The sequence below is a fragment of the Vitis riparia genome, chromosome 9, assembly GCF_004353265.1.
Source record: "Vitis riparia cultivar Riparia Gloire de Montpellier isolate 1030 chromosome 9, EGFV_Vit.rip_1.0, whole genome shotgun sequence".
Classification (NCBI taxonomy): Eukaryota; Viridiplantae; Streptophyta; class Magnoliopsida; order Vitales; family Vitaceae; genus Vitis; species Vitis riparia.
The window spans coordinates 1,805,128-1,828,330 of record NC_048439.1 but is presented as its reverse complement, the minus strand read 5'-3'; the positions used below and the strand labels follow the sequence as shown (position 1 = coordinate 1,828,330).

The 23,203-nt window shown below is 36.6% G+C and overlaps 2 protein-coding genes across 2 annotated transcripts; one reads left to right on the top strand and one right to left on the bottom strand.

Annotated features, from left to right (window-relative positions):
• Positions 1-1,195: 1,195 nt before the first annotated feature.
• On the bottom strand, positions 1,196-12,797 carry LOC117921525 (mini-ribonuclease 3-like). Its single transcript, XM_034839426.1, has 7 exons — positions 12,539-12,797; positions 8,411-8,532; positions 5,522-5,611; positions 4,746-4,798; positions 3,646-3,748; positions 3,111-3,216; positions 1,196-1,510 (listed from the first exon to the last, which is right to left on the bottom strand). The coding sequence occupies exons 1-7, from the start codon at positions 12,753-12,755 to the stop codon at positions 1,500-1,502; spliced, it is 702 nt and encodes a 233-aa protein (XP_034695317.1). The 5' UTR covers positions 12,756-12,797; the 3' UTR covers positions 1,196-1,499.
• A 1,013-nt stretch (positions 12,798-13,810) lies between these two features.
• LOC117921519 (DEAD-box ATP-dependent RNA helicase 20-like) lies at positions 13,811-15,012 on the top strand. Its single transcript, XM_034839410.1, has 2 exons — positions 13,811-13,941; positions 14,616-15,012. Exons 1-2 carry the CDS (start codon positions 13,886-13,888, stop codon positions 14,929-14,931), a joined length of 372 nt encoding a protein of 123 aa, XP_034695301.1. The 5' UTR covers positions 13,811-13,885; the 3' UTR covers positions 14,932-15,012.
• The last annotated feature ends 8,191 nt before the right edge of the window (positions 15,013-23,203 follow it).

The window sequence follows — 23,203 nt, the reverse complement described above, 5'->3', positions numbered from 1 at the left end:
ACCCTTTTAAACCTACTCTAAAAAAAAAAAACATATATAGGGCACTATCCTTCACTATATCAATCCCATACAAAGGCCTAAACATCGTATTGATCCCTAAACACTAATTAACACCAAAAAATGCATCATCAATGAGCTAACCACTTGTATTGTGTAGGCCATTTCACTAACTTCCATTTAATTAAGGATGAGGATGACACTTCACCTTACTCCTTATCACTGTCTATAAAGAAGACAAGCTCCATTTCTTTCCTGCAGCATCATCAGTAGTTATCCCTTTGAACATCCTCACTTTCTGAGAGCATTATAATGGGTGATTGATAATGGAAAAATGGATTGGCCTTATCAACATCCTTGTCATGCATGGAAGAGAGATCAGCTCAAAGGGCAATGAACTTGAGAGAATAATTGTGTGCAGTTTCACAATTTCATTTTTGCTTCTTGCTATTTCAGCTAAAACTAATAATAGAAAGGTGGTGAAACTTAGGAGTAAGTGCCAAATGACATGTAAAAAGTGAAAAACTTCAGGTCTTGCAAAGACATAAATTCCATAATTTAGAAATAAGGTTGAACTTGAAACCCAAATGCTTTGTTTGATCCCAATACAAAAGAGTAAGAGAAAGAAAATAAAATACAAATTTAATCCTAATAAATTCCTTATTTACTCTTTTTTCTGACTCCCATTACCTTTTTATATAAGAACTTTAAAATGTATAATTTTGTTTCTTATTTTACCATGTTTCCTTCTTTTTTTTTTTTTTGGATAAGTGAATAATTTCACCATGTTTCCGATGACAACCAAACAGTAAAAGTTGATGTTTCTTCCACATTTTTTTTCTTCCTCTCATTTCCAAGATCCAAACTAAACCTTTTTCTCTCCCCCATGATTTTCAAGATCCAAAAGGAGCCAAAAACAAAGGAAATGACCATCCTAGAGCCATGCAGGAAAAGAGTGGAAAAGGTTCTCTTACGATCTTATCTATCTTATCCTATGGACATACATGCTACATACTCAACAAAGACTCTCAATGAGAGCCATATACTAACCTTTTGGTCTGGTTGGGCCTACGTGATCCATTAGAACATCTCATATGTTTGCACCTTTTTCTGACTGCATGTGGGATTTTGTTTTGAGCTATCGAGCCTAATTTGTTTTTTGTACCATGCAATCTTTAAGAATCTTATAGACACGATATAAATGAGAAAAATCTTTTGTAGTTTCTAAAGACTTCTTACAAAAAGACATTGGTGAACCTCAACTATCACTATTCAATTTCAGATTCACTGTTAAAACGGACCCAAAGCTTCTAAGCAGAAGCATAGATACAGAATATTTACCAAAATTTCAATTTTGTCAGTGCAAAATTGCCATTAATTGCAGATAGATACCTTCATTTGTATAGGTGACAAGGACATCTTTGAAGGATAAAAGGACATGGTAAGATACTGTGTGTGTGGTCACCCTGAAGATAGTATCAACTTCATGAGCCTCTTCTGAATTAGCTGCCAGCTGCAGAAACAATTGGAGATAATGAATATATACCATTGGACTTTCAAATTAAATTTTAAAGCAGTTTACTGCATAGCCACAGGTCAATACATCTCTTTACAAACAATGCACAACATGGATAGGAGGTGGTGAATGTAGTGACCCAAAATGCTATGTACTAAGAGCTATTTTGATAAGTTTCCAAGACAACATGAAGAAGGCTCAAAAGGACAGATTTGCTAGCATGGGACCCATGCAGCTGATCCCAAAAAAGTTGGGCCAAAGCATGAATGATAATAGTGGAGACAATGATTTATTGAATCAAAGCTAAGAAAGTGGAAAATAGGAGCATAAGTTGGTTCAGAATATAGACAGATGATTGGCATTCTCAGAACTAAGAGGTGAGACCCGATTCAGTCTTTCAGAGCACATAATAGGATTAACTCCACATTAGGGTTTGTCAGAGCCAAGTTGAAACACAAAAGCAGAATGACAGTTCCAACAAGGCTCTGTTTGATTTCTTTGTGAAGAACTTTAAAATTAAGATTTTCTTTTCTTGTTCTTGAAAGGGTCTAAAGATTATTCAATGATATGGGTTTTAGGACTTGAGGATTATGGAGAAAATGATCCTTCTGAATTTTTCAAGAGCTACAATTTATGTCCAAAGCTGGTCACAGTAAGATTTAGGGAGCTTTAATATGGAGGTGTCGCAATCACAAACCAGTTAAACAGGAAACATGTGCATGCTTGCCCAGGAGGGGGTTTCAATGAGTTTATTTTACATCACACTGTAGTATGATGTCAAGTGATCACAATTTCAAATTCATTTAGTGGGAGGGAACAAAAAGAGAAGAAAAAAAAAAAAAAAAAGCTTGCATCAAATTTTATTTTGTACCGGACTGCTGTCCCATATCCAGCAATCAGATTGTCACATGAAATCCATGGAGATGAAGAAGAAAAAAGACGAGGCTGTCATTGGGTTCATCAGACTGCAGTATCATATTGAGCAATGGAGCAAAAGATGATATCATTGCACCAAGTAACAGGACTAATTAACCACCATAAAAAGGGAAAATAGTAAGTGCTGCATCAAATAGTCAGACTATAATAAAAGAAGAAAAAGAAAGCACATAAGATTCTCTCACAGAAGAATTCTGATTTTAGCTTATAAGCCAGAAACCATCAGGTTATACATCATCAGCAGTGCTTTAGAACACATTTTACAGCTGACAGATGCAGGAATGGAACCAAAAGGATTAGCAAAAAGGCATAGAATAAGTGAAACAATGCTCTACAAATGCATTTTAATAACACGAGTTTCTTTTTACTTAAATAAGACGATGATGTATCAACCCTAGCATGCCTTTTATGTAAAATGGATCACTTGCCTTGCATCTTATTATAACGTCATATATAGAATTTAAAAGTCTTAATGTCATATTATAATGAAAAAAATGAAGCCCAGGTTTTCACTAAACTCATTACACAAATGCATGGGCATAAAAAGGGTAGGACGTCAAGGGTATGGTGCAGCAAGTTCAGTTCAGATATGTAGGATGCTCAATGTTAATTAAACAGTAAACTTAAAGTACACCCTAAACATATGTTAAGGTCAACTTACTATCTGTTTCCTGCAAGCCCAACTGGGTAGAAGCATCAGTTGAGAATCCCAACTTACGCATCACCTCCTCCAAACGATTCACATCTGTCAGGTAAAGATAACCCACCTGCAAAATATTACCATCACTTGGATAGTTACACCAGTCCAATAACATTTTTCTTTATAGTGTCTCACCAGTTCTTCTGAGGATGTTCAAGTGAAAATTTGGCTACTAAATCAATTAAGCAAGTGCTTACCAATAAATGGTTCCACTGAACAGCTCAAGTCACAGTACATCAAAAAATAGTATACCTAACTCTGTAACTTTATATGCAAAGTTTTCCTGTGAAATCTTGATGAGTTATCATGCAAATGCCTCATGTATCTCAACACAGCCGAATTGTTGAAGACAATACTATTTAGTAGTTATCCTCATTTCAGTGCTAATAAACTATATAAAGTGGACAAATAATGAACCCAAGTTTAATCAAATGCATTTCCTAGTATACTAGTAAACTAAAAGCCCAAGAAAACCAACAGGTACAAGGACACTGACCAGTGTTTCCAGTGAAGATGCTCTGTTATAAACTGCAACACCAGCACGTTTTTTTGTCCGTGTTTTAGCTGAACCGATATTTTTTCCCCATCGGAGAACATCCCTGTGGAGATATTCATCAGATAACATGAACGAATAGCAACTTCAAGTGAAGAAAATGCCACTGTAATTTTACCAATAATTTCATAAAGCTGTGAGTCCCACCAAAATACCTATGGAAGTTCTTAATGTAACAGAGGAAGTAAATCACAAACTTTGTCATAGTTTCAGATATTGTAGGTGGGTTAAAGGCAACTGAAAGAAATAAATTTTTGAAGGATGGAATCAAATTATGCTCTCTCAGTTATGAGGACTTTAAGTGTTTGTAATACAGAAGTCAAGAAGCTAAACAACACAATTATCATCATAAAAAACATCAATCTTCATTTCCCACAGCTATAAAGATTTCTCAGATGGGTTTTGTGTGAAAACTCCTTCACAACATCAAGCTTAAAGTATTTCCCGGCCAAAGAAACAAGTTACCATAGATTAGGCATCATGAAAGGTCATTATGCATGAATACCTCCCTTCCTCCCTCTCTTAAATCAACATCCAAGGTAGCAAGGCAATGCTGTATTACCAACTCCTGACCAGTGGAAGTTTTAAGAAAGGACCCAAGTGTGTGGTTGGGAAGGAGTTTGCTCTGCATGCATGATTGGCAGCCATAAAAATTAAGCCCATTCCCAAGTCCAAGAATCTCTATCTTTCCACAGGTTATTTTAAATCCTGGACCATTTTTAACAAATCTCATGGTGTAGCATAAAAAACAAACTTGGCGGAAAGTGGCTCACAGAATTATAAAATGTTATGCAGCAATGGAAGACACGAGAAAAATGGTGCTTCCCTGTGGATCGGAGCCCAAGTCCATGGTTCCCTGCTTTCTTTGATTTCACCATATGAAAAGAGTAATTTTTCTCCTTTTTTTTTCTTTTTTCTTTTTTCTTTTTAAATGTCGTTAGGGTTAGCTCATGTTCAATTCTTCTGAAACTAAAGATTCATTATACCTTAATCATGTCAGTAAAGAAAAAAAATGTAGAGAAATCATAAAATTTTATACCAACCTTTCCTCTTCTGATAAGTAATAATCATCAAGAAGTTTCTGCAGGAATGCATCCTGAAATGCAGCAAACACAAATATTGGAAATTTTTTCATAGCTAATGATGAAGAGGAAAGTTATTTATAATCTTCTTGTTATCCAGACAATTGCAACTGAAACAGGATTCCCATAAACACTAATAGATAGTCCTTAAAAAAAATATAAATATTTTTTTTTATCAGAAAAAATAGAGAATATGAAAAACTATAAAATGTGAAAGATTTCTCTAGGACAGAAAAAGCAATCAACTTTAAAACACTTACCATAAACCCATATACAAAATTAATGCCATAAGCTGGAAATTCACCTGACTGAGCATTAACTTGTAGAGGAGAGTATCAAAATATAGGCTTACACAGGGAAGATAAATATTAAGAAACGAAAAATAAGGCACTAGAGAGAGACAAATATAGTAAAGGGAAAGAGAGAGTGTGTGTGTGTGTGAGAGAGAGAGAGAGAGAGAGAGAGAGAGAGACAGAGACAGAGAAGTAGAAATTAACTTTAGAACCCACTAGAGAAGACACAAATTATAACACTTCATTAGTGAGGCCACTATTTAGGGCCCCAACCAATTTCTAAAGAACTCCTACTACTAAATTGTTCAAGTTCAAAAGCAAAACTATAATTACATTAGCAATAAGCAAAATCAAGGCAGAGATAATTATAGGACAGAAAAACCCTTATAGAACACTATATTGTGAATTAACTCAATATCCACGTAAGGCAAGAATATATCATACTTGTGCTTCACAACGAACTACTGCCATCACACGGTCATTGTATTCTTCCATATTCAGTGGAGGAAACAAAAAGTGTCTGCGAGCATATAGCTGCAAGTTTTAAGAAACAACAGGTGTGAGATGAGTAGGAATACAGAACTTCAGGAAAAGAGCAACACAGCAACACTTTAGCAAGTATATTTATATTTTATATAGATGTACTTGCTTCCTGAGAAAATGATAAGAGAGAAAGGAGGAGAATTTGTTCTCTAAAGAGGGCATTCATAGGCAGAGACTAGTGAGATCCTTCAACCTGTAAGTTTATATATTTTTACCCTTAAAGTGATCAGTCCAGATCTCAGTGTCTTACTTTTCAGTCACCATTATTTTATAAATACCAATTATTTTTATGAAAATGTTATTGCCCATTTTATTGGACAACTCCATGTAATCACCTTCCTGTTTTATTTACACATCTATTAGCACCTCGTAACCAGTATAATCTGCTTTTAAGTTTTGGTAATTTACACTGTTATATTCTACAATTTTTATTGTATCCATCTCAAATATAAGATGGTTTTTCCAATAACTAGAGATTTCTAGGCCTTCAGAGCCATATGCCCCATGGTAGGAACACTGCCCTTTCTATGGCATCACTATAAATTCCTGCAACAATTTTTCCTCCATTATAATTTCACCCAACAATGATCTATATTTTACTTGTTGAACTACTAATTTTCCTAAAGGTTTAAACTGTTAAAATTTGGGCTCATAGTGTATATCATGCTCTAAAACCCCCCTCACGTGAGGCCCTGTACCTGCTGTGGGAGGCAGATCACAATGGCAACAAACAAATCACACTTTTTGTGATCCCAATAATTAAATTGATGGGAGGAGGATATGAACCTAAATCCTCTAGTTAATCAGAGATAGTGATCACAAGAAGTAGATAAATAAATTGAACTTGAACCTGAGACCTCCATTTAATTAGAGCTTTTCTTTTTTTTGATAGGTAAATAAATTTCATATATAAAAGAGACGCCAAAAAGGCGACTCAAGGTATACAATACCTATACACCCACCTCCAAAAAGGCCTAAACGAACATAGATGGCCCAAAAGACAACCCTATTTAGAGCCCAACCAATCGATAAAATTAGCTATAGTTAGAGGGCAATCAACTATGAACAACTTAGTCTCAGACCAAAAAGAAAGAATAAAAGAGTATTTCAGTCTCTGTATTGACAACATATCATCCATTTAATTAGAGCTTTGATACTTCAACATAGCTCGAATACCATGTTGGACTAGATATCCACACATGGAGAGACAAACAAGACAGCATCCTTTGGGCATAGATATGGGTTTAATAAATTAGAGAAATAAACACACGGTACGGTTTGAACACATGATCTCTTGCTAAGGAGAGGCCTTGATACCCTGTTGAATTATCAATTTTCCTAAAATCTTAATCTGTTAGAATTTGTACCCACAATATATATCATTCTCCAACATTACTAAACTCTAGTTGAATAGGAAGTAATTCTTAATCTTACTTCATGTGTACTACCTTTTGAAAATCCAGTTTTTTTCCTTCCATTGACACATTCTCCCCAGCCACAAAGTCATGTGGGAACTTTATGTCCTTTATGGGGATCAACATGAGCAAGATGTCAATCCCTAATGAGACAACACCAAAAGATTTCTTACCTTGGGAAATTCCCCTATCTTGCATACCGAGATTTTTTTACAACTAATAATTTTATTTTAACAGAAGAAGGCTAATGCCAAAGAATGCATGAAGCGTGCTAAGGCAGAAGGCCAATAATGCTCTAGACCACAATATACAGCACCTGAATAATTAACAGATGACACTCCTACAAAATCCTTTTTCTTTTTTTTTTTGATAAGTAAAGATATATATATAAGAGGCACCAAAACGGCGACTCAAAGTATACAAGATAGATACACCCACCCCAACCCAGCTGGAAAAAAAACAGCTGTCAAAAAGGAGGTACAAAAAATATCCCCACCCTCAACGAGAGCCCAACTGATCAATGAAACCAATTAACATCAAAAGACCATCTTTTATGAACAACTTTGTCTACAACCAAAGAAAACAAACAAAAGAACTTTTAAGTCTTTGGATGGAAAGCGCATCATCTTCAAACACAATTTTGTTCCTTGCCTTCCAAACCGTCCAAAAAATAGATAAGGGATCTGCTCTCCACACTTCCCTTCTCTTCTTTCCCACAGAGGATCCATCCTAGTCCAAAAGTGTTGCCCTAACTGAAGAAGGCAGCACCCACTGCACCCCAAGGAGACACTCCTACAAAATCCTTAAGTACAAGGTATGCAAATAAACAAACTAATCAGAAAATATATATGCAAATAAACAAGGATCTAAGTAAGACCTCTTTGAGTTGAATAAAAGGGATCTCTATGTCCCACATATGCTCCTCCTCTATACAAAGTCATGGGTTTTGACTGGGGGATGCAAATGGTTCAATTATGATCGGGAACTTGCTCTTTACCAACTGGATGTGAATGCATAGAGCATTTTCAATCTCCATTCATGTTGGAACAGTCATTATGGGCTTTAGATTTTCTAAGGTACTGAGAATATGATAATCACAAGATTGCATTTCTTAGTGCAGCTTGTACACCCATCAACCCCAAGAAGTTATGCAGTATTTATTATTTATACTCTTCTATGAGAAATCTTTACTGTATCAGATATTAAACAAAATCCCGAGTTTGTAAAGTTCATAGAAACACAGCTTCCTCATAACTACACATGCAATACAAGTTTTATGGAACTTGGAAGGTAATTTCGGCACAAAGTAGTCCAATGCATTAATTTTAAACAGTGATAAAAGTAGCAATAGTTTTAAGTAAAATTCAATGCTCACCTCAAATATGCAATCTCCAATATATGCCAATGATGCTGCATTGTATACTGAACGAGGCTTCTTCACTTTTGGTGGACTTGGCAACCATATATCATAACCCATATATGATTTATCCGATTTAACTATTTCCCATACAAATTAAAACATAAAAAATAAGCCATTACAATAACCTCCATAATTCCATTTGTAAGAAAATAAAGGAAAATAACTAGCTTTCTGATAACATTTGGAATCTTATTTTGCTTTTGTTCCCACATACAAAAATACAAACGTTAAAACAAGCCAATCCAGATGGTTAAATTGGACTTGGTTTAGAGGAGGATTTTGTTTTTCTAGCTGCAAATAGTAGTAAATCTAAGTGCAAGTTGGTCCCAAGTTTCAGGACATGTTTGTACTCTTGGAAATACATTTTATGGAATTTCAGAAATGGAAAAGCCAGAGTTTTGGAGAACAAGCTCATTCATGAATGAAAACTGCTTTTTTTATTTTTTTCAAAGAATGGAAATAATGAAAGGATGCAAAAACTGCATTTGATAGTCCATTTTCAATCAAACTGGATCACACAATCAAATTATTGTCTTTCACATTTTCAAGAACGATCCTTGTGATGATCTAAGTAGATTTGGTCTACTTTGGGCCTATAAGCCTTCATAGCTTTAAAATGCAACTACACATACCTAGATTGCCTTTTATAATGGTCAAAAACCTCTTCACCTCCCATACAAACAAGGTGCTCTCATCATAGCCTATGGATGGAAGTTCACACTTTTTTTTTTTCATTTTTTTATTTTATAGGAAAACAAGAATATTACTAAATTCCTATTTTAAAAAAAGCGCACAATAGTACACAAAGATGCCAAAACGATAATTATGGTTCCATATCGTAATAGATCATTGAATCAGGAGCTTCCGAGGCACATTAGTCTCAACATCTCAAATTAGTATCAGGAAATACACAAAATGTACTAGTTTAAAAGATAAAAAAAATTCTAAAACAGTCATGAAAATAATAAGAAAAATAAATACAATTAGATAGACCAAAAAAAATAATAAAATAAACTTCTATTATATGTAACATTGTTTAAATAGTGATAAAAGGACCAATTGTATTGGTTTATGATAATATTAAGAATTAAAAAATTTATTGATTAAATGTAATATATGTTATTTTTCCCTATTTGAAATACAATAAGCTTAATTATGATACAAATTAGTTGATTAGGATGTATAAAGAAATAAACATACTTAAGATTGAATAATTTGATAATAGTAATACAATTCAAGTAAGATGATACTTATATTTGAAATATATCATAATTAATTCAGATAATATTTACTAAGCATTTATCTAAGTGTTTTGGAAGTTGTTTATTTACATGTAACTATATTAAATTCTATTATTACGTAATTTTAATGATTAATTAAAATATAATAAAAATTATAGAATATTCTAACAATAAATATATAAATACATTAAATATACGTTAAAAATATTACTATTTGATTTTATTATATTGAATTATATGTTATATATTTATATAATTTAAATTTAAATATAATTATCAAAACCTTTTTCCTAAATTCCCAATTGAACATGATTTCAATTCATTAAATATGGATAGATGGTTATAAAATAAGAATAAAGCACTAACAAAAATGACACCATTTAGTGCTTTGCTAAAATTCCCAGTCCCCAAATGGAAAGCAGAAGAGGTAGAGGAATTCTCAAATCTTGGCATTACAGTAACCATGAATGGGAGATCAAGAATCAAGATGTTATCAAAGATCAACTGCCAGTGAAGAAAGCCAATTCAAACTCCAACCACAAGGTTTGTGGGCTTGAAGCCATAGCCTCAGGGCATCTTATGGAAGAACTGAATGGTAAAGAAGAGGTGAGTCACGGGTCACTACCAAAATCCTCATTTCAACACAATGAAGGAGCACATGTTCAGCTCCTCAACCTTAAAATATTATATTTATTCGTTAAATTCCACATATTTTAACTAAGCATTAGCTTTAATATAATTTATAATGACCCATGTAAATGTCTACTTAGGGATCACCGGTCCACATGACTCTAAAATGCATCTACACGTACCAAATGAATCACCCCTATAAGGATTAGAAATTTCTCCCCCAGGTAATGCCATGTAACACTTCTTTCAAATTCCAACCAATGATGGCAGGGCTTGAAGCACAATCAAGCACAAACAAGGTAAGGACCATGCTACTAGGTTGTATAATTTTCCTTTTAGTGATATCCAATGTTACTTAGGGAAAGAAGTTCTTTATAAAAGATAACCCATCTAGTATGCATAGATACATTCCAAAGTTGTGAGAGTTATGGACCTCAAAAAACATCTACATTAATTGTTATTACATGCTATTATCTCACGTAGCTTAGTGAAGAAGTTTTTTACCCTTGTAAGGGGATGACTCATCTAGTATGTGTAAATACATTACAAAGTTGTGAGAGCCAATAGCCCCAAAGTGAATAATATAGACCAATATCCCACATTATTGAGGAGAAAAAATTCTTAACCCTTATAGGGAACAACTCATCCATTATGTGAGATAAATTTTAAAGTTGTGAGAGTCAATGGCCAAAGTGGAAAATGTCCATAAGGGTCATTATGGTATCAAAGCCACCCCAGCTGGAAATATATGGAGTTTGACTAGCCATTGATCCCATGGGCTAGATTGATGACGTTATGTCTGCATTTAAAGTCATAAAGACCAATTGGTCTATTGGCCAATGGATGATATCATAATCAATCCCCAACTAGGAATGTGTGAAGTTTAGCCGCCCATTTTATAGTCATGAGACTTGAACATTGTGGACTGTGCTAAGGATTTTGTGTCTACATTTGAAAACCAATAGAGCAAACGAGCTCAAAGTAGACAATATCTATAAAGATCATTACAAATAATATAGAGTCAATCCCTAGCCAAAAATCTGCCAAGTATGGCCACTCATTGAATGTGATATCACATATCACTTGGGGAGAACTTTCTGACCCTTATAAAACATGACTCATCTGATACACTTTCTTTCTTTTGAATCCAAATCCAATCAAGTAGAACCTTAAGTTCTATTATTCTATTTTATCAAACTAGTTAGCGTATCAGAATAAATAAAAATCAGAAAATTTGAGTTTCCATTAGTGACATGGTATCTAATTTTAGAAATAATCAAAGGTTGCAAATAGTTTTTTATTTTTTATTTTTCATTTTTTTTTACCTATATTCCTTAATACTAATAGAAGTGTGGATTCTTCCTTTACCAAGGTTAGGCAAAGGCAAACAAAAAAATTTTGTTGGTTCCTTATGCATGCATATATAACTCAACCATGGCCAATATAGATTATTGGTATAGAGTCTTGCATCTTCCTAGGTCCATCGTGAATCCCCATTTTTACTAAGAATCCCCTCCTACATCAGATTTTAACAAGTCTTTTTGAAGATATGGGAGAAGTTTCTGACCATTATAAAGTGTCTCATATGGTATGTGCAAACATTTTTTAAAACCATCAGGCGTAAAATATATACACAATCCCACTCATTACAATCCTATTTAATAATTGAAATAAATCCAAAAATCAGCATTCAAGCAGAAATGAAAACAATGTAGGTGTTTTCAATTTTTTTTCTAGCTTATTAAACTACTTATATTTTAATACTGAAAAGTGATCAATTTTTAAAAGACTTGATCCATAACAATTTCCAAACCCTATTCATCTTTTTTATCTTCAAAACACAAACCAGATCGACTCTTACCAAACACCACAGTCAAGTTGAACATTTCTATTTTTCAGAAAACCGTTTCATTACTCAATGGATTTATCCCCTTTCAAGCAACACCACAATACAAAATTGGAACAGGAAAAAAGAACCCACAAAAACATCCGTTTGTGAGAGAAATTCATTGAGACAATTTCACAATCCACGGCCATTGCATCATCCCAACTTCCAAAAAACACAAAAGAAAACACCACTTCAAACAAACCAAACTAAATACAGCCCATTCCTCAAACCTCCAATTTTTCTTCTTCTACCCTATTTTCCCAACAACCAAACAAAACCCAGAAAACATCAGACAACAGGTCAAATAAAAAAGACAAGTAGTACCTTGACTGGAGTTCTGAATGTCGCGTCTGAGGAGCTCCGCAACAGGGACAACCGTACCAGTGGGTGAGGCAACTAGAGTGACAGGGGATGGGTTTAAGGGGGGTTTAGGAGAAATGAGGGTTTTGGGTTTTCTTCTGTTGTGGGGATTGTAAGGAAGTCTTGGCAGTGTATCCCATGAAGCTCTCACACTCAGTGAAGCCATTCCTACACCAGCCATGGCTGTAGCGGGTATCTTCGCCTTTTACCAATGATATCTTCCTCCACCGTTTTCTTCCTTGGATTTGGATTTATATAATATATAAGAAGAAAGAAAATATTCCATAACCTGTTTTTAAAAAATATTTCCAATGTTCTTTTTAATAATTTAAAAATAATTTGTTATTATGCCATTGGGATAATAGAGTGTTTCCAAGAAAAATATACTATAAAAGTAATTTTTGAAATTTAAAAAGTGTTTCTAAATTTTATCAAAATATTTTTTAAACTAAAAGCATTTTCTTAAATTATTATAAAACAAACTCTTAATAATTATTTAGGGCATAACGATATTATAGCCAATTATGTGGGTTTGTACCATTAAAATGTGAGGCATAACAATATTAGTCATGACCTTCTGACCATTAGAATGTCGTCATAGGGGAGAGATTATTGGGGGTAATAATATTAATCATGACCTTAACATCAATTACTAAATCAATGTTGGCAAAATACCATAAGAATCATGATAAGGCTGACACATTTTTTATTTTTTTATTTTTAGTCTAAATAGATTTGAAATATTAAATCAATTGCTACACTAATCACATAGTGACAAGTAACATTTGTTCATATCAATATTTTAAATTTTTTTTAACCCTCAAATATTTAATTCAAAAAGTAATTAAAAATCTAATTTTAGAACTTTAACTTTTAATTATTTTGATAAAAATATTTTTCTTTTTTATTTTATTTTTGTAAAAATAATATATATATTTTAAAACATATATATAAATATTTGAAATGGTAAAATGTATTTATGTAATTATTATTAAAATAAAAATATAAAAAGGATTAAATTCACAAATCCGTGGATTATTTCATTATTTTAATCTATTATTATTTCATAAAAATTTATAAACCTGTGCCACGTCATCACGGGCCCACAAGTATGAGTGGGCCAGTGGTAGAGCACGTGTATTGCACGCGGCTGACAACCGCGTAGCCTTTTGAGCGACACAACATAACAAGCGGGTAAACGTAGTGCAATAACCCTTTCGTTCCCATCAGGTTAGCTTCGTTCTTCGTCTTTCAGCTTCAATCAACATTCTGCACCCCTGCTAATCTCACCGCTAAGTGCACGCACACATAATGAGCCGCTACGATGGTCGCTCCGGCGACCCCGGTTCGTACCGTGACCGGAGGAGGTAACCCCTCTCCCTCTCCCTCTCCCTTTCATTTTCATTTTCATTTCAGTCGACCAAAAAAATCGAATTTTGTTTCGTTCACGCTCCTGTTTGGCTGCTGAGAAATGGAAAGAAAGAAAAATAAAAGGAAAGATTTGGCTTAGAGAAGTCGAAAGCTTACTTAAATTTGGACATTTAGTTGTGTTAGGTTCAGTGGCGGTTGTTGCTTTGGTGATGAATTTGAGGTTCTGTTTGGGGTTTTGGGTATTTTTTTTTATTACATTTTATCGTCAGTCAAACAGGGAATCGTTTTGTATTTAGTGTCATTTTGTTTTTCGGTGAACTCGAAAGCTTACTTCAATTATTTCAATTAGTTGTGCTGGGTTCAGTTGAGCGAGGATTGTTGCCCTGTGATCAATATGAGATTCAGTTTTAGGGTTTTTCTTATCGTTTTCCCTAATTTTTCTGAACAGTTAAACAGGGAATTACTCCAAGTTTGCTGTCATTTCATTATGTGTGAACTTTAAAGCTTACTACAATCTGGCTAATCGTCCGTGTTAGGTTCAATGTAGATTGTTTGTTTGTCATGAATATTTAGGTTTTCTTGTTCTTTTTCTTGCATTTTCTGACCAACTAATCAAAGAATCACCCGGGATTTAATGTCATTTTAACTTCCTTGATTTTTACGTGTTCAGTGAATCAGGGTTCGGTGGGGCTTCTGGATATGGTAGTGGTGGTGTTCGCTCGTCCTCAAGCAAGAGAGATCTTGATGGGGTAGAGTCACCAAGGAAGCCGGATTTGGATGGGTTAACTCCATTTGAGAAAAATTTCTATGTGGAGTCCCCGGCAGTGGCAGCAATGTCAGAGAAAGAGGTGGAGCAGTATCGGGAACGGAGGGAAATCACAGTTGAAGGCCGGGATGTTCCAAAACCAGTCATGAATTTTCGCGATGTGGGCTTGCCAGGTACTTATTTGAACTTTGGTATCAAAAAATTTTTCTTTATCAGTTGAGTTTGAACATTTTACTTAATCTGTCCCGATGCTGGTCTTGACGATAAATTGAAATTTGTTTATGATTGAAGCCTGATAGATTGGAATGCTGTTGAGAAATTTGAATTGGTTAATCGTCGCAGTATGTAGTGGTGTCAAAATGTGTGTTTTCTTCCCTTTTTTGTTGTGTATATGAGGATAGGAAACAACTTCTATTTTTCAATTTTCATAATAGATTATAAATGAAATTAATTAATAAAAGCAGAGACAGAGATAAACATGGGGTGGAGGGGAATTTTCATTAATTAGTAAGTTTAGGGAGTCAAAGAACCTGCAACTTCTTCTTACAGAGGATGCCATGAACTTAATAACATCAGAAGAGTTGTCTTTAATGATACATAGAGATGGTAACTTTACAAGCCTTCTTGACCTACGTAATAACATTGTAAAGTTGTCTTCAGTGGAATCCATTGAAAAGAGCATGATTTCAACATTGATTTGTTCCCCAAGCATGGGGTTTTGAGAATGTGAGACAGCAAAGCTGCTTAGAAACTTTCATTTGCCTTGGTTTTGAAGTAGTCATAAAGAAGCATAAGGTGGATCTGGTTTGCCTCCAGGAAACTAAGATCCAAGACATGTCAGAGGGTATTATTCGCAGCCCAGGGGTGGGAAGATGTCTTGACTAGGGGGCAGTGGATTCAAGAGGGCAGTGGACTCAAGAGGGGCAGCTGGTGGTATAGTTGTGTTTTGGGACAACAGAGTATTGGACTTGGTTGATATTAAAAAAGGATTGTTTTCCATTTCCTGTATCTTTAAGAACAGTGAGGACGACTTCATGTGGATGTTTACAGGGGTATATGGCCCGATATTGAGGAGAGAAAGGGAGAGTTTTTGGGAGGAGTTGGGGGCTATTAAGGGGCTCTGGAATGGGCCATGGTGTGCTGCAGGGGATTTTAATGCCATCCTAAGTCCTGAAGAGCGCAACAGAGGGGGGAGCCTGAATTTGAATATGAGAAGGTTCTTAGAAATCATAGAAGACTTAGAGTTAAAGGATGTGCCTTTAGTCAGGGGCCCTTTTACTTGGAACGGAGGGGTGAATAATCAGACCTTCTCAAGGCTGGATAGGTTCTTGATTAATGAGGGTTGGGACATCCACTTTGGTGACGTGAGGCAGTGTGTCCTTCCAAGACCAGTCTCCGATCACTTCCCGATTCTGCTGGATGTAGGGGTGTGAGAAGAGGCCCTTCCCCTTTTAGATTTGAAAACATGTGGTTGAAAGTGGAAGGTGTTAAGGAGCTTATGAAGTCTTGGTGGGAGGGGGTCAGAATCAATGGATCGGCAAGTTTTATTTTGGCTGAAAAAATAAAAGTTCTGAAGGCTAAGCTGAAGGAGTGGAATAGAGACTCATTTGGCAGGATTGAGCTCAGAAAAAATGCGGCGTTGGAGCAGGTGCAGTTTTGGGATGCAAAGGAGAAAATTAGCAGACTGAATTTGGAAGAGCTGGAAGCTAGGAAAGAAGCGAGGGAAGATTATAAAAAATGGGTTTTAATTGAAGAAATCAGTTGGAGGCAAAAATCTAGGGAAGTGTGGCTGAAAGAGGGGGACAGAAATACGGGTTATTTCCACAAGATGGCTAACGCTCACAGGAGGAGGAATAATGTGGACAGAATCAAGATTAATGGAGCTTGGTGCATAGAGGAGAATGAAATAAGGGAAGGGATCCTCAATGATTTTAAGTTACTGCTGTCCAGTTCGGGGGACTGGCGTCCTTCTATATCCGGGCTGCAGTTAGAGACTCTGGATCAGTTGGATGCTAGTACGTTGGAGAGCCCGTTCACGGAAGAGGAGGTGTTCAATGCCTTGTTGAGTTGCAATGGGGATAAAGCTCCAGGGCCAGATGGACTCTCTATGGCTTTCTGGCAATTTGCTTGGGATTTTGTGAAGGCGGATGTGTTGTGTTTTTTCAAGGAATTCTATGAAAATGGAAAATTTGTTAAAAGCCTAAATGCAACTTTTTTGGTCTTAATTCCAAAAAAAGTGGGAGCTGAAGATTTGGGGGACTTTAGGCCTATAAGCTTGGTGGGAAGCTTGTATAAGTGGTTGGCTAAGGTCTTAGCCAATAGGCTAAAAAAGGTGGTTGGAAAGGTGATTTCCAAGGCCCAAGGGGCGTTTGTGGAAGGAAGACAAATCCTAGACGCAATATTGATAGCCAATGAAGCCATTGATTCGACTCTGAAAAATAATGAGAGTGCCATCTTGTGCAAATTGGACATAGAGAAGGCCTATGATAATGTGGACTGGACTTTTATTCTCACAGTTATGCAGAAAATGGGTTTTGGGGAGAAATGGATCAGGTGGATTAAATGGTGCATTTCCACTGCAAGTTTTTCTGTGTTGGTCAATGCAACCCCTACAGGTTTTTTCCAAAGTTCAAAGGGATTGAGGCAGGGTGATCCCCTTTCCCCTTATCTCTTTGTTATAGCAATGGAGGTTTTTAGCGCTTTTCTCAAAAGGGCTGTAGAGGGAGGCTATATATCGGGGTGTAGAGTCAAGGGGAGAAGTGAAGAAGGGGTCCTTATATCCCATTTGTTGTTCGCCGATGATACTCTAGTGTTTTGTAAGCCGTCTCAAGACCACTTGACTTATCTTAGTTGGTTGCTTATGTGGTTCGAGGCCGCTTCGGGATTGAGAATAAATTTGGAAAAAAGTGAACTCATTCCTGTAGGAAGGGTAGAGAATATGGATGACCTTGCTTGGGAGTTTGGGTGCAAAGTGGGTAGTTTGCCGTCCACATATTTGGGGATGCCCTTGGGGGCTTCTTTCAAATCAACATCAGTTTGGGATGGAGTGGAAGATTGCTTCCGTAAAAGGCTAGGAATGTGGAAGAGACAATACTTATCCAAAGGAGGGAGGACGTCTTTAATTCGAAGCACGTTATCGAACTTACCAATCTATCTTATGTCTTTGTTGTGCTTACCAAGTGTAGTCAGACGGAGACTAGAAAAGATTCAAAGGGACTTCCTTTGGGGTGGGGGTAATTTGGAGCGAAAGCCTCATCTAGTGAGATGGGAGGTGGTGTGCTTGAGTAAGAAGAAAGGGGGCTTAGGGGTAAAAACCTATCTATTCTCAACAAGGCTCTTCTTGCTAAATGGAATTGGCGATTTGCTAATGAGAGAGAAGCTTTATGGAATCAAGTGATTAGAGGGAAATATGGAGAAGAGAGAGGGGGTTGGTCCTCTCGGGAAGTGAGAGAGGCTCATGGCTTGGGGTTGTGGAAAGGGATAAGGATGGATTGGGAATTAGTGAGCAATAGGTTGGTCTTCATTGTTGGTAATGGAAGGAGGGTGAGGTTTTGGAGGGATAAGTGGTGTGGGGATTCTCCTTTGTGTTCGTCCTTCCCGTCTCTATTTGCTTTGACTGTTGATAAGGAAGAAAGTGTGGCAGATGTTTGGGATTCCTTGGCGGAGGGGGGAAGGGGGGGTTGGAATCCATGCTTTTTAAGAGCTTTCAATGATTGGGAGGTAGAGGAAGCGTTAAGTTTTATGGAGCGGTTACATCGTAACAGAATTATTGAGGAGGTGGAGGACAGAGTATCTTGGACTGAAACTAAGAGTGGCAAATTCTCGGTTAACTCTCTATACTTGGCCCTTGAAGCGGGGGGTTCGGCTCGGTTTCCTTCAAGCCTTATTTGGAATGAGAATGTGCAGCCCAAGATTAGTTTTTTTGCATGGGAGGCTACGTGGGGCAAAGCACTAACCTTGGACAAGGTGCAGAAAAGAGGATGGGCTTTGGCAAATAGATGTTTTTTGTGTCTTGAGAATGAGGAGACCATAGACCATCTCCTTCTTCATTGTTCAAGAACAAAGGTTTTATGGGATCTTCTTTTTACTGTTTTTGGGGTATCTTGGGTGTTGCCTTCTTCTGTTAAAGAAACACTTCTAAGCTGGCATGGTTCTTGTGTGGGCAAAAAGCGTAAGAAGGTATGGAGAGCGGCTCCTCTGCACATTTTTTGGACGGTTTGGAAGGCGAGGAATTGCTTGGCTTTCAAGGATGATATGTTGTCAATTCAAAGATTGAAATACTCTTTTATTCTTTCTCTTTGGGTTGAAACAAAATTGTTCATAGTTGATTGCCCTCTAACTATAGCTAATTTCATAGATTGGATGGGCTCTAATTAGGGTTGTATTTTGGGGCTTTTTGTTCTTTTAGCATTTTTTTGAAGGAGGGTGTATAGGTTTGTATATCTTGAGCCGCCTTCTTGGTGTCTCTTTCTTTAATAGAATCTCTTTTACCTATCAAAAAAAAAAAAAAAATCTGGGATCAAACACCAGTGGAAGCAGACATGTTTTCCAACTTTTATTAATTAGAGAATACAAAATGCTTTTAATGGGGTACTAGAAATTGTTGCACAAAAGGAAACTTTAATAAGAAAATCATCCACGAAAAGGGGCCTGCCTGTGCACTTTAGATGTGTCATTCTGGGTATTACAAGTGTAAGACTTAACGCTTCCCAATTAAAAACTGCTGGAAATAGTTGAATGGTGTGTAGACCTCATATCTTATTTAAGTTGTGTTTCTTACCTACTGTTGTGCATATTGTAAAATGCAACCTAGTGCTATCTCAAGGATATGTAGCATCTTATGATAAAATATTTATCATCTGTATCATAGCATATATCATAAAATATGAAATCCATACAGGAAACTGGTAGTTGTTCAAAGCTGTAGGCCCAATGTCCTTGTGTGATTTTATTGATTGGTTGGGTTCTCAATAAGGGAGGGAGTAATTTTTTTATTTTTTTTCCTTTTCCCTATTTTTTGGTCATCTTTTGGCAGTGGCGGCTGTTGTATATGTCCTATGTACTTTGGTGCACTCATTTTGACGTGTTTTATGCATTCCTTGTTTACCTATCAAAAAATAAAAATAAAAAATTTATCAGCTACTTAGTCAACTACTTAGTCATTTCTTGTTTTTCCCACTGTCATCCTCATTGTGAGATGCAAGTACTCTGAAATTAATTGCTTTTATTGCTATATATGTTTGTACATATTTTGTTGATGGTCTAAGGGGCATATTATGTTAATGGTTTCTCATGGTGGATAAATTTATCAGGTCCTCTCTCTTTTTTTTTGATAAGTAAAGCAATTGTATTAAAAGCTCCAAAAAGCATACAAAGTATACACTATGTATACAAGGCCAAAAAAGGAGGGATAGACAAAAAACCAACACCCTCGCTTCACTTACAGCCCAACCAATCTATGAAATCTAAAAGGGACAAAGAAGTAAACTCTATATGTACCCTAACCCACTCTAAAAACATGTACATGAAGGAGCATAAAATCGTGTGGTCTGTTAGTTCAGAATCTTCAAAAGGTCTTTGATTTCTCTCATTCCATAAGGTCCAAAATAGACACAAAGGTGCGGCATTCCAGGCCTTCTTCCTTTTCTTCCCAACAAAGGCGGGCCAACTAATGAGGGCATCCTTGATTGAGAATGGCATCATCCACTGAACATCAAATATAGCCAAAATGAGGTGCCATAAGGCCCATAACATGCTTGCCTTAGGACAATGAAGGAGAATATGGTTTACGGACTCCTTTTCACCCTTACACAAATAACATCTATTTGGAAGACTCCAACCGGTCATTTTTAGTTGATCCAAAGTTTGAATTTTTTCCCAAATCGCTTCCTAAGCAAAGAAGTTGACTTTCATCAGTACCTAAAGATTCCACACCAAGCTTGTGGGGAAACCTTTTGGATAACAACCTATTAAGGAGGTGTAGAAAGATTTGACAGAAAAGGTGCCCCTTTTCGCCAACCGCCAAACTATAACATCCTTTACTCCTCCATTGATCACATACCCTTGCAATATTCTAAGCAACCCTTCCACCTCACCTAACTCCCAGTCATTTATTTGTCTTGTGAACACTGGATTCCAACAACCAATCTCCCCAACCTGCTCCCACATCTGATCTACCCAAGCTTCTTTATTAGTGGCAATTGAAAACAGTTATGGAAATGTCACAACTAAAGGTTGCTCCCCACACCACCTATCTTTCCAAAACCTTACCCTTTTGACATCCCCCACCCTAAAGCCAATCCTATCATAAAACCCCTTCCACCCACATCGAATCGCCTTCCAAAGATTCACCCTTTAGCCTTCTGTCAAAATTCTAAAACACCATGCCCCCTCTTCCTCTCCGTACTTCCTTACAACCATCTATTTCCAAAAGGAATCATTCTTAGAAGCAAATCTCCAACACCACTTCCCAAGAAGGACCTTATTTAAAAAAGATAACTTCCTAACTTCCAGGCCCTCTTCCTTTTTTTCCAAGCCAACAATTGACTGTCTTACAAGATGAGACCTTCTTTGGAGCTCTCCTCCCCCTTAGAGGAAGTCCCTTTGAATCTTTTTCAATCTAAGACTCACCTTACGGGGGATTACAAATAAAGACATGAAATAGATAGGTGGGCTAGATAAAGTGCTCTTTAATAAAATCAGTCTCCCTCTTTTTGACAAGTACTGCCTCTTCCATAAAGCAAGTTTTCTTTGAAATCTTTCCTTTACTACTTCCCAAGCATGAACAAATTTGAAGGGGGCTCCCAGGGGAAGACCCAAATAAGTGGAAGGAAGAAAACCCACTTTGCACCCCAACACCCTAGCCAAATCCTCTATATTAGAGACATCTCCGATAAGGATTAGCTTGCTTTTGTCTAAATTAATTTTTAAGCTCTTTGTTTGAGTCCCTGAAAATCAAAGTATCATTAGCCAAAAGGAGATGGGACACTGTTGTTCCCATTCCTCCTCTCTCACTAGCCAAGAAACCCTTAATGAAGCCTCCTTCTAAAGCCTTCTTCAATATATTAGAAAACACCTCTATTGCCAAAATGAAAAGAAAGGGGAAAGGGGGTCCATCTGTCTCAGACCTCTAGAACTAACAAAGAAGCCAATAGGAGTTCCATTAATCAGAATAAAAAAACGAGCAGAGGAAATGCACCACCTCATCTGCCTAACCCACTTGGCCCCAAGGCCCATTTTTTCCATGATTGCTAATAAGAACTCCCAATTCACATGTTCATAGACCTTTTCAATGTCCAATTTGCAAATGACCCCCTTTTTAGAACTCTTAAGCCTTGAATCTAAGGCTTCATTAGCTGTGAGGATTGCATCCAAGATTTGCCTACCCTCCATGAAAGCATGTTGGGAATTTGAAACTACTCTCCCAACCACTCTTTTCAATCTGTTAGCTGAGACTTTGGCTAGAAGCTTATAAAGGCTCCCCACCAAGCTAATTGGCCAAAAGTCCCTCAAATCCTCTGCACGCCCTTTCTTAGGAATGAGCACAATAAAAGTAGGGTTAAGGCTTCTCTCAAAGAGACCTGAATGATGGAATTCAACAAAAAGTCCCATCACTTCAAACTTTACAATGTCCCAACAAAATTGCCAAAAGGCCATGAAAAACTCATCCAGACCTGACACCTTATCCCCACATAAACTGAAAGGGGCAGCAAGGATTTCTTCTTCCAAAAAAGATTCTTCGGGCCCCTCGCTTCTTCACTATCCAGAACCGGAAAGGGCAGCCCACTGATACTTAGCCTCCACTCATCAATTTTTGACAAAACTCTTTGGAAAGAGTTAACCACCTCCTCCTTTACCTCATCTTCCTTAGTCAACCTTCTTCCATTCACTTTGATAGCAGTCAAATAATTTCTCCTCCTTCGGGCATTAGCCATCTTGTGGAAAAACTGTGAAATTTTATCATCTTCTTTCAGCCACAGCTTCTGTGACATCTGCCTCCACAGCTGCCGAGTTAATTCTCTCTCAATAATTCCTCTTGGAAAAGGAAAGGAGAAATATACCAAAGGGAGAATAATTTGCATCCTAGCATAAGTACATTCTCTAGCATCTTTTACTACTATTACAATTTGTGTAAGCTCAGAGGGGGATTCACCAGGTAACAAGAATCTAACATTGCCGCATAGCTTGATCTCCCATCAGCCCATGAAGGCTTCTCAGAATTCAAAGAATCTCAAATCCTGTTGAGGTTAGTAGAATGAGAAGGCTGTCATCAACATACCATCAACAATGAATGCCATCCAACCAAAGCTGACTATCCAAAATATCTCCAATAACATATTTGATACTTGAATGAAGTGGTTGGCCAAGGTGCTAGCCAATAGGATGAAGGGGGTGTTAGCTAAGGTGATTTCCAAGGCCCAAAATGCTTTTGTGGAGGGTAGGCAAATTTTGGGCGTTGTGCTCATTGCGAATGAAGTAATAGACTCGATATT